This window comes from Mus musculus, chromosome 1 (genome assembly GCF_000001635.26).
Source record: "Mus musculus strain C57BL/6J chromosome 1, GRCm38.p6 C57BL/6J".
NCBI classification, from domain to species: Eukaryota; Metazoa; Chordata; class Mammalia; order Rodentia; family Muridae; genus Mus; species Mus musculus.
Window position 1 is genome coordinate 179,780,186 of NC_000067.6, and position 14,926 is coordinate 179,795,111.

General features: G+C 38.6%; 1 protein-coding gene across 1 annotated transcript in view; it reads right to left on the bottom strand.

Moving 5' to 3' along the window:
* Ahctf1 (AT hook containing transcription factor 1) overlaps positions 1 to 14,926 on the bottom strand; it is a 59,112-nt gene that overhangs the window by 35,282 nt on the left and 8,904 nt on the right. The window contains exons 4-16 of the mRNA NM_026375.2: positions 13,458 to 13,638; positions 12,161 to 12,368; positions 10,114 to 10,230; positions 9,464 to 9,548; positions 8,004 to 8,154; positions 6,783 to 6,915; positions 6,510 to 6,691; positions 5,885 to 5,946; positions 4,823 to 4,951; positions 3,905 to 3,995; positions 2,762 to 2,851; positions 1,458 to 1,598; positions 671 to 775 (exon numbers count right to left, since the gene is read on the bottom strand). Of these exons, the coding sequence (NP_080651.2) occupies positions 671 to 775; positions 1,458 to 1,598; positions 2,762 to 2,851; positions 3,905 to 3,995; positions 4,823 to 4,951; positions 5,885 to 5,946; positions 6,510 to 6,691; positions 6,783 to 6,915; positions 8,004 to 8,154; positions 9,464 to 9,548; positions 10,114 to 10,230; positions 12,161 to 12,368; positions 13,458 to 13,638 (1,675 nt within the window). The remainder of the gene's footprint in view (positions 1 to 670; positions 776 to 1,457; positions 1,599 to 2,761; positions 2,852 to 3,904; positions 3,996 to 4,822; positions 4,952 to 5,884; positions 5,947 to 6,509; positions 6,692 to 6,782; positions 6,916 to 8,003; positions 8,155 to 9,463; positions 9,549 to 10,113; positions 10,231 to 12,160; positions 12,369 to 13,457; positions 13,639 to 14,926) is intronic.

Genomic DNA, 14,926 nt, shown 5'->3' on the forward strand with positions numbered 1-14,926 from the left:
CTTCCCAGAAATACACGGAGCTGGGTCTTTGTTACAAACTCTGTAAGACGATACTGATAATTTCTCAAGTCTCTAATTCTCAGTATTTACATTACTAGACTAACAGAAACACTTAATTGATGACAAGTATCAATAACCTTTAATCCTGGTACTATAAAAGCAAAGGCAGGTGGATCTGGTATGAATTCCTGGATAGCCAGAGCTAAATAGTGATACCCTGTTTTGAAAGACAGCCAGCCAGCCATATTAAGAGATTACACAAGCTAGGCATGTTGGGGAGTCCCAGCATCCAGGTGGTAGAGACAGGTGAAACCATGATTAATATTATCTTGATCTGTCTACGTGAGTTTCAGGTCAGACAGGGATACATGGTAAGACCCTTTCCTCAAACCAGAACAAAACAATAGAAATACTGAAGACATCAGTAAATTACATTATAAAACCACAGTTTCATGATCTAAGTTATAGGTAGTGACATTTTTAGAAGCCATGTTTTCCCCCAACTTGCTCTCATTTTACATGTTAATCCAATGAATATAGTGTCTGTGAGGCAATGAAGACACAAAAACTAGAATGAAGACTAGTCAACATAGTGTAAAGGCTCAGAAGCAAACAGTAACACTATGGAGCTAGGATGTCTGAATAGCTATTCATACATTAACTACGTTACCTAAGCCTTCGGGCAGAAGCCCCGAGTGGCAGAACCACAGAACCATGTGTGCGTACTGACAGAGAAGCTGGGTGACCATGTGCTTGTTGCTCAAGTCCACCAGTCCTAGAAAGAAGAATTAACACTGGTTGGGTAACTTTTCATTTATCAATCATGAACAACAATCAAAATAATCAACAGTATGCATATATAATTTAATTTGTATTTAGTATACACTGAACCAAAGTGAGGTTAAGCAAATCTCTAAAATGTTAAGATAACTGAGAGAAATAGGCATTTTATGCAAACCAAAATTAACTGTTTCATGCAAAATGCTATTAAAACAGACTGAAAGTAGACTATTCAAATTAGGCCTTTATGTGAAATTGTACCTTTTCCTTTGTTGAAGTGGCAAAATAAAACAAGAACAAAAACCAAAAAACCAGTCACTTCTTTCAATACATAAATACATGTTAACTTCAAATTTTAAATTCTACTGGTAGTAAATTCTAAGGCCACCAAGATGGTCCGGTGAATAAAGGTACCTGTTAAAAAAGCCAGGAGACCTAATTCAATCCCTAGGATACACTCAATGTAGACAAAAAGAACCAATTAGAGTTGTTTTGTGTCATCCATACAAGATGGCATGTGTACACTCATGTTCACATATACCCTACATATACACATATAAGTTAAATTTTTTTCCTTTTGAACATTTCCTCTTTATACAATGTTTTACCAAGTAAACAAGAATTGTAAGTAAATTAAGTAAAATTTAATAAAACACTCATTTGTATAAAGTACACACCTCTCTCAGTGATACCCTGGGCCTCCATTGCAAAACAGCTTAAGACTGTACTAAGGTTGCTAAGCAGTAAATGGCACTGCTGGATAGACTGAATAGTCTGTGGGTCAATAAAACGACACGAACCGTCAAACAGCGGCACACCTTCAAAGATAAAATACAACATTAGTTTCAACACAGTAACTTACAATCAATGTGCATTTTTCTGAAGTCCCATTACTCTAAAGAATGACAGACTTTACAAATATAAGCTAGAACTTATAAGATAGGAACTTAGTTTTCAATATAAAACTAGAGTCAAAGTAAGATTATGGACTATTTAGGTCTGCACTCTATCTTCAGAACTACTACATGTCAAAAGATGTATATTTACTTTAATAAGCAGAACATCATAATTTCTGAGTCCCTCAAATCAGTTTCTAATTTTCTTCTTAAAATACTTTATATGCACTTGAATTATACTAAGAGGTCTTAAAAAAAAAAAAAAACAAAATCAAAACCCAAATCACCTTACAACACAAGGTCTCCATTACCAGCATTTGTGGTTGCTTAAAACAGCAACAATGGCTGATCTACAGCCTGGTGTGAAGGCACATAATGTAGCTTACTAATGTATTTCTAGTAAAAAGCTTTTGTTAATAATTGTTTAATATACACTTTTAATATAAATGTTTTCTTCTAGGACCACAAGTTTTAAGACTTTACATTCCCAAAATGGTAAAACTTTCATGCCTGGGATTCAAGCACTTGGAGGCTAACGGTGGTGAAAGCACCAGAAGTTCAGGGCAAGCATGGATTACAGCAATGGTTCCTCATGCTGTGGTGACTCGCCTCCAACCATGAAACTGTTTTTGTTGCTACTTCATAATTGTAATTGTGCTGTTATGAATCGTAATATAAATATCTGATATGTGACTCCCGTGAAGAGGTCAGCTGTCCCTGGGGATTGCTCCCCACAGGTTAAGAACCACTGACCTAGTGAGCTTCACAACTGCTGAGATTACCGACACCTAACCTTGTCTCAAACAAATGTTCTACCTGGGATTACAACATCAAGATTAACTATTAAAGCTTATCCTGAGAGCTGGTGAGATGGCTCAGTGGGTAAGAGCACCCGACTGCTCTTCCGAAGGTCAGGAGTTCAAATCCCAGCAACCACATGGTGGCTCACAACCATCCTTAACGAGATCTGACTCCCTCTTCTGGAGTGTCTGAGGACAGCTACAGTGTACTTACATATAATAAATAAATTAAAAAAAAAAAAAAAAAAAAAAAAAGCTTATCCTGAATCCAGACTTCATACTTACAAAGCCTATCAAACTCTTCTTTTGTGAGAACCACTTTATTCCATGTCCACTCAAGAACAAATCGTAGATTAGCAGCAGAATTTGGTTGTTCTTATTTGTATTGAAAGAAAGGAAAAAGAAGAAAAAGAATGATTACTAACTTCGAAATGGAAGTTACTAACTTTGTAGGAGGAGCCAGATAGGAAGGCCAAGTTCATGAATTTAACATTAACTTCTACCAAATGGATCCTGTGCACCTCTTCATAGGAGCAGTGCCATAGGTGCAAAACTGGAAGGAGGGTGAAGAGGGCGCAGGGAGCAGTTATGAGGGAGAGCAATATATACAAACTGGAAAGCAATCTTAAAAAAAAAAACAACAAAAACCCAAAACAGTCCAAACCAACAACAAAAAAGGCCTACAGTTTTTAAATTTTGACTTAAGAAATTTTACCATATTAAGGAATATTTAAAAGACCCCAAATCATGGTAGGCATAATGGCACATGCCTTTAATCCCAGCAATTGGAAGACAGAGGCATTCAAATCTCTTGAGTTTAAGGCCAACTTGGTCTACAGAGAGAGTGCCAGGACAGCCAGGGCTACAGAGAAAGCCTGTCTTAAAACAACTCAAAATACAAAAATGCTGTATTCCTCTAAATCCCACTAAGCTATAAAAAACATTTCTGCAACACTGGTTAGTACTCAGTATTAACCTTTGTTTGTAATCACAACTTTTTTTAAAAAAAATAAGTGATTATCTTTTGTTTTGAAATAAAATTGAAATGATTAAGAAACAGGAAGCTTTCTTTCAAATGATCATCATGTTCTTTCAACATTACATGGGCAGAGTATGTGCATGTTCATGTAAAGAATGAATAAATATTCACACTGGGGTGAAGCTGGTACAGAGCATCACAGATTCACTTTTTACTCCACCCTACAACTTTACGTGAATTTAAAACAATCTCATGCATAAAGGTTAACTAAAATGTAAAACCATGAACTGTAATTTTAAGAATATGAATATTCTATTTTTTAAAAATATTTTTTATTACGTATTTTCCTCAATTACATTTCTAATGCTATCCCAAAAGTCCCCCATACCCTCCCCCCCTACTCCCCTACCCACCCAAAATATTCTATTTTTACAAAGTGAAACTGTTACCTTCTATTATCCACGTTCTGATGTAACCAGTCAAAAGTCCCAAGGAACTTGTCTGAATTGCTGCTGACAATATAGCTTCTAATTGTTCTTCCTAAACCATGTTTAAAAAAAAAAAAAAAGAAAGACACTCTGAAATCAGAGGCAGTATAGGTGGGGAAATAGTTCTGAGGCTCATTTGGCTGTAGCCAGAGAGACAACAGAGCACATCTGTAAAGTTACAGCACTAAGGAGAGTAAGACAGGAGGGTCACAAGGTGGAGGCCACCTGACCAGAGCAGGAAGAAAACCAACGCAATACCCAGCATTGTAAGAAGTGGGAAACCCCAACACCCACAGAAGACTTGTATGCCATGGCCAATGAAGCTTAACTCGTCAGCTAAGGAAACTCTCGCAGTTTGTACTTTCTTTAGCAGTACTGGAGCCTAGGACACAAGCACTCACACTGAGCTATATAATCTCAGTCAGTCCTTTTTATTTTAAGATAAAGTCTCATGAAACTATACAAGCAAGCCTTGTACAAATTACTTTGTGGCCAGACCAACTTTGATCTTGCTAGCTCGGTAACTAGGATTATATATATGCTTGCATTGCTGAGCCCAGCTCCACTTGTGACTTTTTAAAAAGGTGTTTTACTGGCATGGATGTATAAGATAAATACATCTGGTGCCTAAGCAGTCAAAAGAGGGTATCAGATCCCTTGGAACTGGAAGTAAAGATGGTTGTGAGGTACTATGGAACTGAGCCTTGGTCCTCTGCAAGAGCAACCAGTGTTCTTAACCACTGAGCATCTCTTTAGCTAAGGTTAGAGGATGTGGAAGCCAAATTTCAAGGCCATGGCTACTGATCCTGGAACATGAGGTTACAGATTCCCTCCCCCCAAAAAAAAATTCAAAAGAAAGAAAAAAGTTAAATGTCTCACTTGACTTAAACTGGAAGGCTGAATATCAATAAGTCTTGGTGAGAGGAGACCAGCAACAAGACATCGATTATAACTATCAGGAATGACTTCATTAAGAGTTGGTCCTGATTTCTTTAAAAATGTCAAAGTCTGTAATAGAAAAATTAGTCCAACATCAGCCAACATCAACTTAAATACATCTATGGAAATACTGAAAGCCTGACTAAACTGCATGATCAAGTTAGGGGGCTTAGAGATTCCTGAATGCAATGACATCAATAAGACACAACAGCAGTATTTTCAGAAGTTGCAGACAAACATGTCTGTGTTTAGTGAGAGATTTTCACTTAGGACAACCACAGCAACTATGTGTGTGGCTGATTGCCAACTAAAAGGTCTTCACATCACAAACTATTCTTACATCATTCTTCTGTCAATTTTGTATTATTTCTCAAAAGAAACAAGAAGAAGCCCTACGGCCAGGCATAGTGGCACATGCCTTTAATTCCAGCACTTGGGAGGCAGAGGCAGGCAGATTTCTGAGTTCGAGGACAGCCTGGTCTACAAAGTGAGTTCCAAGACAGCCAGGGCTACAGACAAACCCTGTCTCAAAAAACCAAAAAAAAAAAAAAAAAAAAAAAAAAAAAAAGGAAGCCCTACAAGGCCACGACACAAAAGGGCAGGCCGCAGTTGTGGGGCAGTCTAACTGCAGCAGTTAGGGGCCTGAGCAGATCTCTAAACTGCAAACAGCCACTGTTATACTGTGAGACCCCGCCCCTTCCCATCTCTAAAATAAGCACCCAGAAGATGCAATGAGGCACGAACCTAGTCACCATTTCTTTGAGTTCCTGTAGAAGATGGCACCCACACAAAGCTGCTAAAAACATTTATATGACTTCTAGCAAGCTCTCATTAAAACTGAAGTTATTAAGATGCTAAACTCGAAAATCTAGCAGGAGCTACTATTTAGAGATGAATTAGTTTATACAAATACCAGGAACATTTCAATACATGAATCACCTGTATTCTAATATGTAGCTTCAGCTCTAACACACACTCAGCAAGTTGTTAATGCATACGTACCTCCTTCTGAAATCCAGCACAAGTTACATGGATAACTCCAGAGTCTAACAAACAAGTGGCATCTTAAAAAGAAAAAGATTTTAAATTTTGAATTAAATGTTTACTGTAGGTAATTAAAATTTTATATTGAATAAATCTGTCCCCTCTTTAAAAACAACCACAACAAAGCAGGGTCTTACTGTGCACCCCTGGCTGCCTTAGACTCTCAGAGATTCTCCTGCCTCTGCTGGGATTAAAGGTATGTACCAAGCACATTGGACAAGAATAATTATCAAGATAAGGTTTCTCTGTGTAGCCTTGGCTGCCCTGGAACTTGGTATATAGACTAGGCTGTCCTCAAACTTAGAATTCTGCCTGCCTCTGCCTCTAAGTGCTAGGACTGAAGGTTTGTGCCACCACTGCCCAGCAATTATAAATTCCTTTTGAGATAGTGACAAACTTTATTACTAATATATTAACTGACATTTTCTAAAAAACTCAAAATTTATAAACATACTCTATTTCTTGTGTACATAAATACGTATCAGAAGTTATGTAAGTTATAAATGATAGTGAGATATGAAACATACAGCTGACATACTACATTTACACATTATTTTTCTCAAAAATTTATGAAAATACTTACCAAAATTAAAAGTACTTGGGTTAAAAAATTGCTCTGGAGGTGGGTAGGAAGGAGGAACCCCTCGGTTTAAACTCCTCTCATGTACTAGTATGTCCAAGATGTGATGTGGAGAAGTCCTACTTACAACCGAATCCAATGACCACAACGCAAAATAAGAGCAATTATGCAGAGATTCTCCTGATCTAGAAGAAAAAGTTTTAAAGCACTGAGACACTATCAGCTATACATAACAATATCTGAGGGAGAGGGGGTGAGAAAACATAGTAATCATACCTTAAAGAATCGGGCATTTGTGCATGATACCAACGATTTATGTCAAATAGCCCTAAATACACAGAAGGCTTTCCCTGTCCATATATATTCACTTGCCAGGTAAAGACAGAAACGCTGGTATCGGGAGACAGAGCTGCAAGAAAGAAAAAACAAAACAAAAAACCCAGCTATTTTTCAAAAACAGAATAAAGAACCTAAACATAACCACAACCAAATGACAGTAACATTTAATTCACATTTCAGTAGACTTATGAAAACCATTTCTGTCACTTGAGTCTCACTTACACCCTGACATTCCTGGTGAGAAGTTCTCATCAGAAGGTTCTCCCTTTACTAGTTTCCAGGTAATACTTTAGACCTTTGAGACAATAAGACTAGAAAGTGATTTCAACAAATATTTCCCCAAAGACAGTAGACAGCTAGCACCAGCAGCTAATCTAATACCTACAATGGACGTCTGTGGTTTAATCCTTTAGAGGAACTGAGTTGAGAAAGGCAGATCTAGCCACATGGCAAAGGCGGAAACAAATGCAAATACCTAGACCACGGCAGTGGAATGGCACCAGAAGGGGCCTCGGCAGGAAGAGAAAAGTAAAAACCTCAGATATCACTAATGGCAACTGGAAAAGGAAGCCATGGACAGAGAATAAGAAGAGGGATGGCATGTTAAATTCTAGATGTGAAAACAGAACCACAAGGTTAAAAGTGGGAACTTCGACACAGGGCATCTCTGGGATAAATGAACTTTCCATCTATAGAAGAAGCAGGACTCAGAAATGCAAAACCGTCAAAGGTTACCACTAAAGAAAGGAAGGGAAAACAAATCAATGCTGAACTTATCTATCCCTGGGATCTTTACTCTGAAAGGAAAGAAAAAGACACGGGGTGGGGTTTGGGGGAACACAGCATGGTTCAAAAAGGAAAACAAAATAACAGAAAAAAAAAAACCCAAAAAACAGAAAAATATCCAAAGACAAATTACACTTATTAAAATGGAGACCATCTTTGTGTTGAACTTGATTCAAACACAGGGTCTTTCACTAGCTGATGCAATCAAGTTCTTCAGTTCTGTATAGTCATCCAGAGAGCAACAAGACCTAAAAGCCTGAATAAATGACATACACAGGACCTTAATTTTCAACTGTCAGAAATATTAATTCCAGAAATCTGACATAAATCTTAAGCCATCACACAACAGAGTTAAGAGTACTTTTAACCAACCTTCTCTCATACTTTCTTCTCTGTCTCCATGAGATGGAAATCTCTCTATACTCTGGCATCCCAACAATTTGGTATTACTAGTTTGTCCCCTTAAGGGGAACGTGCCACCTGCTAGATCCAGTGTATATCTTTCTTCGCAGTATTCTAATCCCTGCAACATAAAACATGCAGAAACTTTAACACTATTCTAAGAGTGTTCTAAAATGAAATATTCCCATGCTAAAAGTTTTCCCACACAAATGCTTTTAGAGAGCAAATCGCTCTGAAGGCTATAAAGTTATATATATATAAAATGTATATACCAAGCTAGATTTATGGTCTCAGAAATAATCACCAATAAGTATTGTAAAAGTTTTCTAAAACACGGTAGCATTCATACATTAGTAGCTGGAGTATAAACTGGAATGCCCTAAAGGCCAGCAAATCGATTTCTGCATTCTCATGTAAATTCTTAAGAATAGTTTTTTTTTGTTTTAAGTTTTGTTGAGATAAGGTCACTCTAAGTAGACCTGGCTGTCCTAGAACATGCCTTGCCTCAAAAGACTGAATATTAATTCTTAATCAAAACAGAATTTTCTGCTCAATAAACAAAAAGAGTTTTACCTACTCCCCCCTTTTAAGTCAGGGTCTCATTGTGCAACTCTGACTGTCCTGGAACTTACTATGTGGACAAGGCTGGCCTCCAGCTCACAGAGATGTGCCTGCCTTTGCCAAGATTAAAGGCCATGTACCACTAAACCCAGCTTAAAATTCTCTCTTAATCACAGAGTCTCTTAAGAGCTAATAAGGCTGAGATGTTCCCCAGAAAAATGTGTAATCATTAGAGTTCAAAGATTCCCTAACACCCATCCAGATACCTAAACACCAAGTTCAGAAAGCCTGTTCTGGAGTTGAGAAAATGTAGCTGATAATAACACTCCTCTTTTTTTTTTTTTTTAAGATTTATTTTATTTATATGAGTACACTGTAGCTGTCTTCAGACACACAAGAGGGCATCAGATTCCATTACAGATGGTTGTGAGCCGCCATGTGGTTGCTGGGAATTGAACTAAGGACCTCTGGAAGAGCAGTCAGTGCTCTTAACTGCTGAGCCATCTCTCTAGGCCAACACTCCTCTTTAATACTGAAAATATTAGTTAGGAAAATATGCTATCTGAGCATTTTGATGCATACACCCTGAAGTGCTTGGTTGGTATGTCAGAACAAAGTTAGGAGAATAGCTCCTGGGATTACAACTAGGTAATTTAGTCCAGCTTCTCTGCTATGGGGGAAGAATATACCTAGAAAAAGTTAAGAGTGCTACAAGAGCAAACCAGGTGGAAACCCTTAGAAAGCTCAGGCCACTAAACTATTGTTTCTTCCACTAATGAAGAATACAGTTATTAACTTGAACATAAGAGTAACAGTACAATAAAAAAACACCAAATAGAAAAAAGGATAATAGACTAATAACCACTTACCTCATATAAAATTTGCCCTGATGCCAAACATTTTCTATCACCAAAAGCCAGCTGAAGCAGATGCAAACTCAAAACATCCCCTTCACTGAAGAAAGAGAAATTAACTCAAGAAACCAAAACATGCAGCTTACATCTCATCCTCCCAATTTTTTACATAACACATAAAATGCATATGGCAAACCGCAGCTGTATTTTGTTTGTATAAAATGTAACTAATGCAGCATGTGGTATAGTCTACCACAATTTTTAACCCAATATTCTTTCTCAGATATTCCTCCTTCAGTAAGTGCTACCTAAAACATCAACAGCATTTCCTACCTTCCTTTGCACTAAGTCCTGGCCAAGAGAAATATGAATAGAATCATCCCGTGGCAACTACAGAGAACATGCCTTTGGAGACATGTCCTCCACACTCTTACTTATAAAGATCAAGCCCTACACAAGAACAGGACTTTACAAAGGGATATGAAGTCATTGTACCAAATGAATCAGATACAATGCACACATAGCACAAGGTGTAGTACCAAAGTACATGGCAGTGGCAATATAATTCAAACATTTCAAAAGAAACAAACTGTTGCAGTGTGACTCCTTTGCTGCTACATCCTCAGCCTTAGGAGATGAATTCTTAGAAGCACAGGCATACTGACCTATCTTGTGTGGACTGAACAGCCCATAAATAACAGCAGTTACGAGGATCATTCTCAGGCTCTTGAAAGGCAACTGCATGGACAGGAACCCTTCCACCTTCCAACTGTGTATAGTATCTAAAACAAACAAAGTCACACACTGTTTATTTTCAAATTAAAACTTTATTTTTGGAAAAAAAGGTACCTCATGAAAAATCTGGGTTAAGGCGAAACTGTTTTTACAGTTCCTAAATTCAGTATTCTGGGAGATATAGCTAAGTTATCTTACCTTCAAACACACACAAGGCAGGATAAAATCATATCATACTAGCTATCACTCCCAGGCAGAACAGGAATGACAACTGCTAAATCACATGTGTACAGCTATATTATAACTAGTTTTTAAGAGTCACACCAATGCACACCATAAGGGGTCATTTCTCCACTCCTATTCCTAAGAGGCAGAGAATTCCAACTCTACCATGTGGGAATTTGGTCATCACCGTTTGTTTGCTCTTTCAGAGTCTCATGTCTCCCAGGCTGCTCTCACATTTGTTATGTAGTGAAGCTGACCTGACCCTCCTAATCCTCCTCCTCCTCCTCCATCTCTCCACTGCTAGTGACATCATGGCTCTTATCTTTGCCCAGCTATCCCTTGAGTTTAAAGTCGATTTTCTACAACAGATAAAGGTCTATGAGACGGCGCAGCCTGTGAATCATGTGATACCAAGTGTGGTGGCCTGAATTCAATCCCTAGGATCTACATGGTATACATAAGAGATCCTGCAAGTCAACCTAACCACCATATGCACATATGTACACCGCACCCCACCTCAGCACCCCACACAACTGAAAAATTAGGGACAAAAAAGGCAATGAGTATGAAACTAAAGAGTTTTCATAATCAGTCTTAAAAGCATAATAAGCCCAAAAATCAATGTCAGATAACACAATGCTGCACATGTAACAATTGCCCGGATGCTGTATTAGCAGCAACTCAAAAGCAAAGCCAATCAAGGTTACAATGAAATACAACAGAGAAGACCACCCAGGAGGACATGAGTACACTCAGAGGGGTACCCAAGAGAGCATGCCGGTACACCCGGAGGGGTTACCCAAGAGAGCATGCCAGTACACCCGGAGGGGTTACCCAAGAGAGCATGCCAGTACACCCGGAGGGGTTACCCAAGAGAGCATGCCGGTACACCCGGAGGGGTACCCAAGAGAGCATGCCGTACACCCGGAGGGGTACCCAAGAGAGCATGCCAGTACACCCGGAGGGGTTACCCAAGAGAGCATGCCAGTACACCCGGAGGGGTTACCCAAGAGAGCATGCCGGTACACCCGGAGGGGTAACCAAGAGAGCATGCCGTACACCCGGAGGGGTACCCAAGAGAGCATGCCAGTACACCCGGAGGGGGGCAGGGGTGGGGAGGTAAAGAATACAAAAAACTGAAAACTTAAAATGTCAAATGGGCACTGGTCTATCTCTTAACTAAAAATTAAGATGGGGTGTTTAATTTGCTGCCTTTTCCAATATTACCTGCTGATTACTTCTATACAAGTATCAATTAAATTACATTTAAGGAAATATTTTGACAGCATAAAAAAATTTACCAAGTGTTCAATAATTGGTTTAAAAAAATACCAAGAACACTTAAATGGTTGCCTTTAATAGATTAGAGGGAGCAGAGTTCTCAAAAGAACTCATACTATAAACATAATGCAGTTTATCCAGTCGTACTTGATCAGCAAATGGGTCATCAAATTGACTGTAATGCTCTCCCCCTGCTCGTTCTCCTTTGTGAGCCACTGTTCTCTGTAAAGCCCAGCGGCGCCTGGACCTTGCTTCACTCCCATGCCAGCCTCCAGTTTTGATCCTCTACTCAGATGCTTTATAAACGAACCAACCTAAACTCACATGCTAGGTAATTTCCTTACCAAACAATGACTTAATTCAATAAATTACTCATACTGTCATTTTCTTTATACTAATTTTCAAATAATTGATACATTGTATTTTAAAAGAATTGATTAGTCAACAACTAAGAGAAAAAATTATACTTACTCTCTTTTCATGCTTTTCATGTTCCAAAGTGCTAAGTAGCCATCAGAAAAACCCACAGCAAGCTGATTTGTCCTGTTGATGTAACTCAGAGTAGAAATGGCTACTCCCAATGGGCTTACTAACTGGAAGCACAGGTGGCGCCCCTCTCTCATCACTCTCTCTCTGATGTGTGGTACTTCAGCTGGGATACCAGTGATAACTTCAAGGTCTAAAACCAAAAAGACAAGATGAAGAAACTAAGTATGGGCCAGCAGAATTCAATTCCTACACTCCACATAAAGGTGTATACTGGAGAGTGTCAAGATGGCTCACTTGATAAGACACCTGCCACTGACTAATGACCTGAATCCAATTCCTGGGACCCACATGATACAAGGAGAGAACCACCTCCTCCAAGTTGTCCTCTGACCCTCAAATGTACACCATGACATACATGTCCTCTTATACACATGTATACATGCACACAAAATCTAAGATTTTAAAATAAAGACAAGATGAAGAGAACCGAATCCACAAAGATGTTCCCTGACCTCTCTACACATGTACCCAACATCATCTTCAGACCTCCACGGCACCAGGTATATGCAGGAAAAACTCAGACATGGAAACTAGACTTCTACCATTTCTTTCTTTTCATTTTTCTTGAGAAAGAGTCTTATTAAGCAGAGCTGGGGCTGATGAGATGGCTCAGCGGTTAAGAGCACAAGCGGCTCTTCCAGAGGTCCTGAGTTCAACTCCCAGCAACCACATGGTGGCTCACAACCACCTATAGGGCGATATGATGCCCTCTTCAGGCAAGCAGGATGTATATGCAACAGAGCACTCATACATTAAAGTTTAAAAAAATTTTTGCTAAAAGTAAAAAATTAAATAAAAAAGAAAAGAAAGTAGGCAGAGCTGTGGCCTGGAGCGTTACAGATCCATCCACGTTCCCCTGAGCTCACAATCCTGCTGCTTCAATCACCCACATCCTACATCTTTCAAGGTCTGCTTTAGTATATCAACACACCAATAAAATAAAATAAAATAAAATAAAATAAAATAAAATAAAATGACTTAGCCAAGAGGACTAGGATGCCTAGGTACACATAATTAAAAAAAAAAATTCTATATGAAACAATTGGCCACTTAAACATCAACCCAGATCTCTTGAGTTAAAGCCAGCACAGTCTACAGAGCAAGTTCCAGGACAGCTGGGGCCACACAGAGAAACATTATCTGAAAAAGCCAAAAGTCCTATTACACACAACACTGAAATGCTCAATTTTTGTTTCCCAGTAACAAACAGATGAATTACCTGATGCCTCAACTTCATTCTGACTGCAGGACAAGTCATCCAAACACAGGTCAATAAGAAGGATCTGTCCAACATCAGTCACCACAGCGGCCACGCCAAAAAGCCACCGGAGACTTGGATGTAAATGCTGGGTACTCGCACTGGCTCCTCCATGGTTAATTATAGGCTCGATAGCTGTTACCTAGGATCCAGAATGGGATTAGAAGCTAAATCAACTGTACAACATATAGGAGTTTATATTAGGGCAGGTTAGTAACTTAAACAGTCTTAAATAACACACGGAACCATAATCTGCATGACACCCATGAATCTAAGAAAACAGTGCAACTCTCAAATATACAACAAAATTAAGCTATTAGTTAACATAATAAAATATGAAAATTAACCAATATTTATTGACAGCTTAGTCTGTGTCAGTCATTTGCTTAGCTGGCTCATTTTATTTATTATAATCTTTTTACTGAATTATATGCAATTATCTGTTTAAAGATGAAGTAGACTGAAACTTAAAACAAATAAAAAAATCATAAAATTATTTTTTGTAGAACATGATTTTAATATTTTCAACTGTTAATATTCAACAAACAGAATAATTATTTTACGATAGCTTTCATTGTTATGTCTCCCTTTTCTTTCCTGATTTTGTTAATTTGGATACTGTCTCTGTGGCCTCTGGTTAGTCTGGCTAAGGGTTTATCCATCTTGTTGAAAAATCATAAAATTCTTAAGCACACAACTCAAAGCAATGCTGTCTTCAGTTTAGAGCTTACAAGCAGCCAGTTCAGCATCACCCAATGTAAGAAGAGTAAACTAATCATTTCAGAAAAAAGTTTAGTTTACCTTTCTGCAGTGCTTTGAATAAGAATGGCCCACACATTTCAATGTCTAGTCACCAGGCAGCAGAACTGTTAGAATGGATTAGAAGGATTAGGAGCCCTGTCCCTGTTGGAGTAGGTGTGGCCTTGAGATTTTAAAAGCACATGATAGGCTCAGGTTCTGTCCCTGTTCTGTCTCTCTGCCTGGGAATCAGGATACAGCTCTCAGGTACTTGCCCACCAAGCCTGCCCGTTGCCATGATCCTGGCCATGATTATAAGGAATTAAGCCTCGGAGACTGTAAGCAAGCCCCCCCAATTACATGTCTTCTTCTAAGAGTTGTCTTGGTCATAGTGTCTCTTCATAGGAATAGAACAGTGACTAAGACACTTTCCAAATTACATAACAGCAAAAAAGGCAATATGCACACACACACCCCAAACAAAATGTCTGTTGTATTTTTATCAAACCGGATAAAACCAGGGCTGGAGAAATGGCTCAGCTGCTCTTCCAGAGATATAGGGTTCAATTCCCAGTACCAACATGATGGCTAACAACCATTTTTAACTTCAATTCCAGCAGATACAATGCCCTCTTCTAGCCTCTGTGGGTATTGCTTACACATAGCACACAGATATATGCAGGCAAAACAAA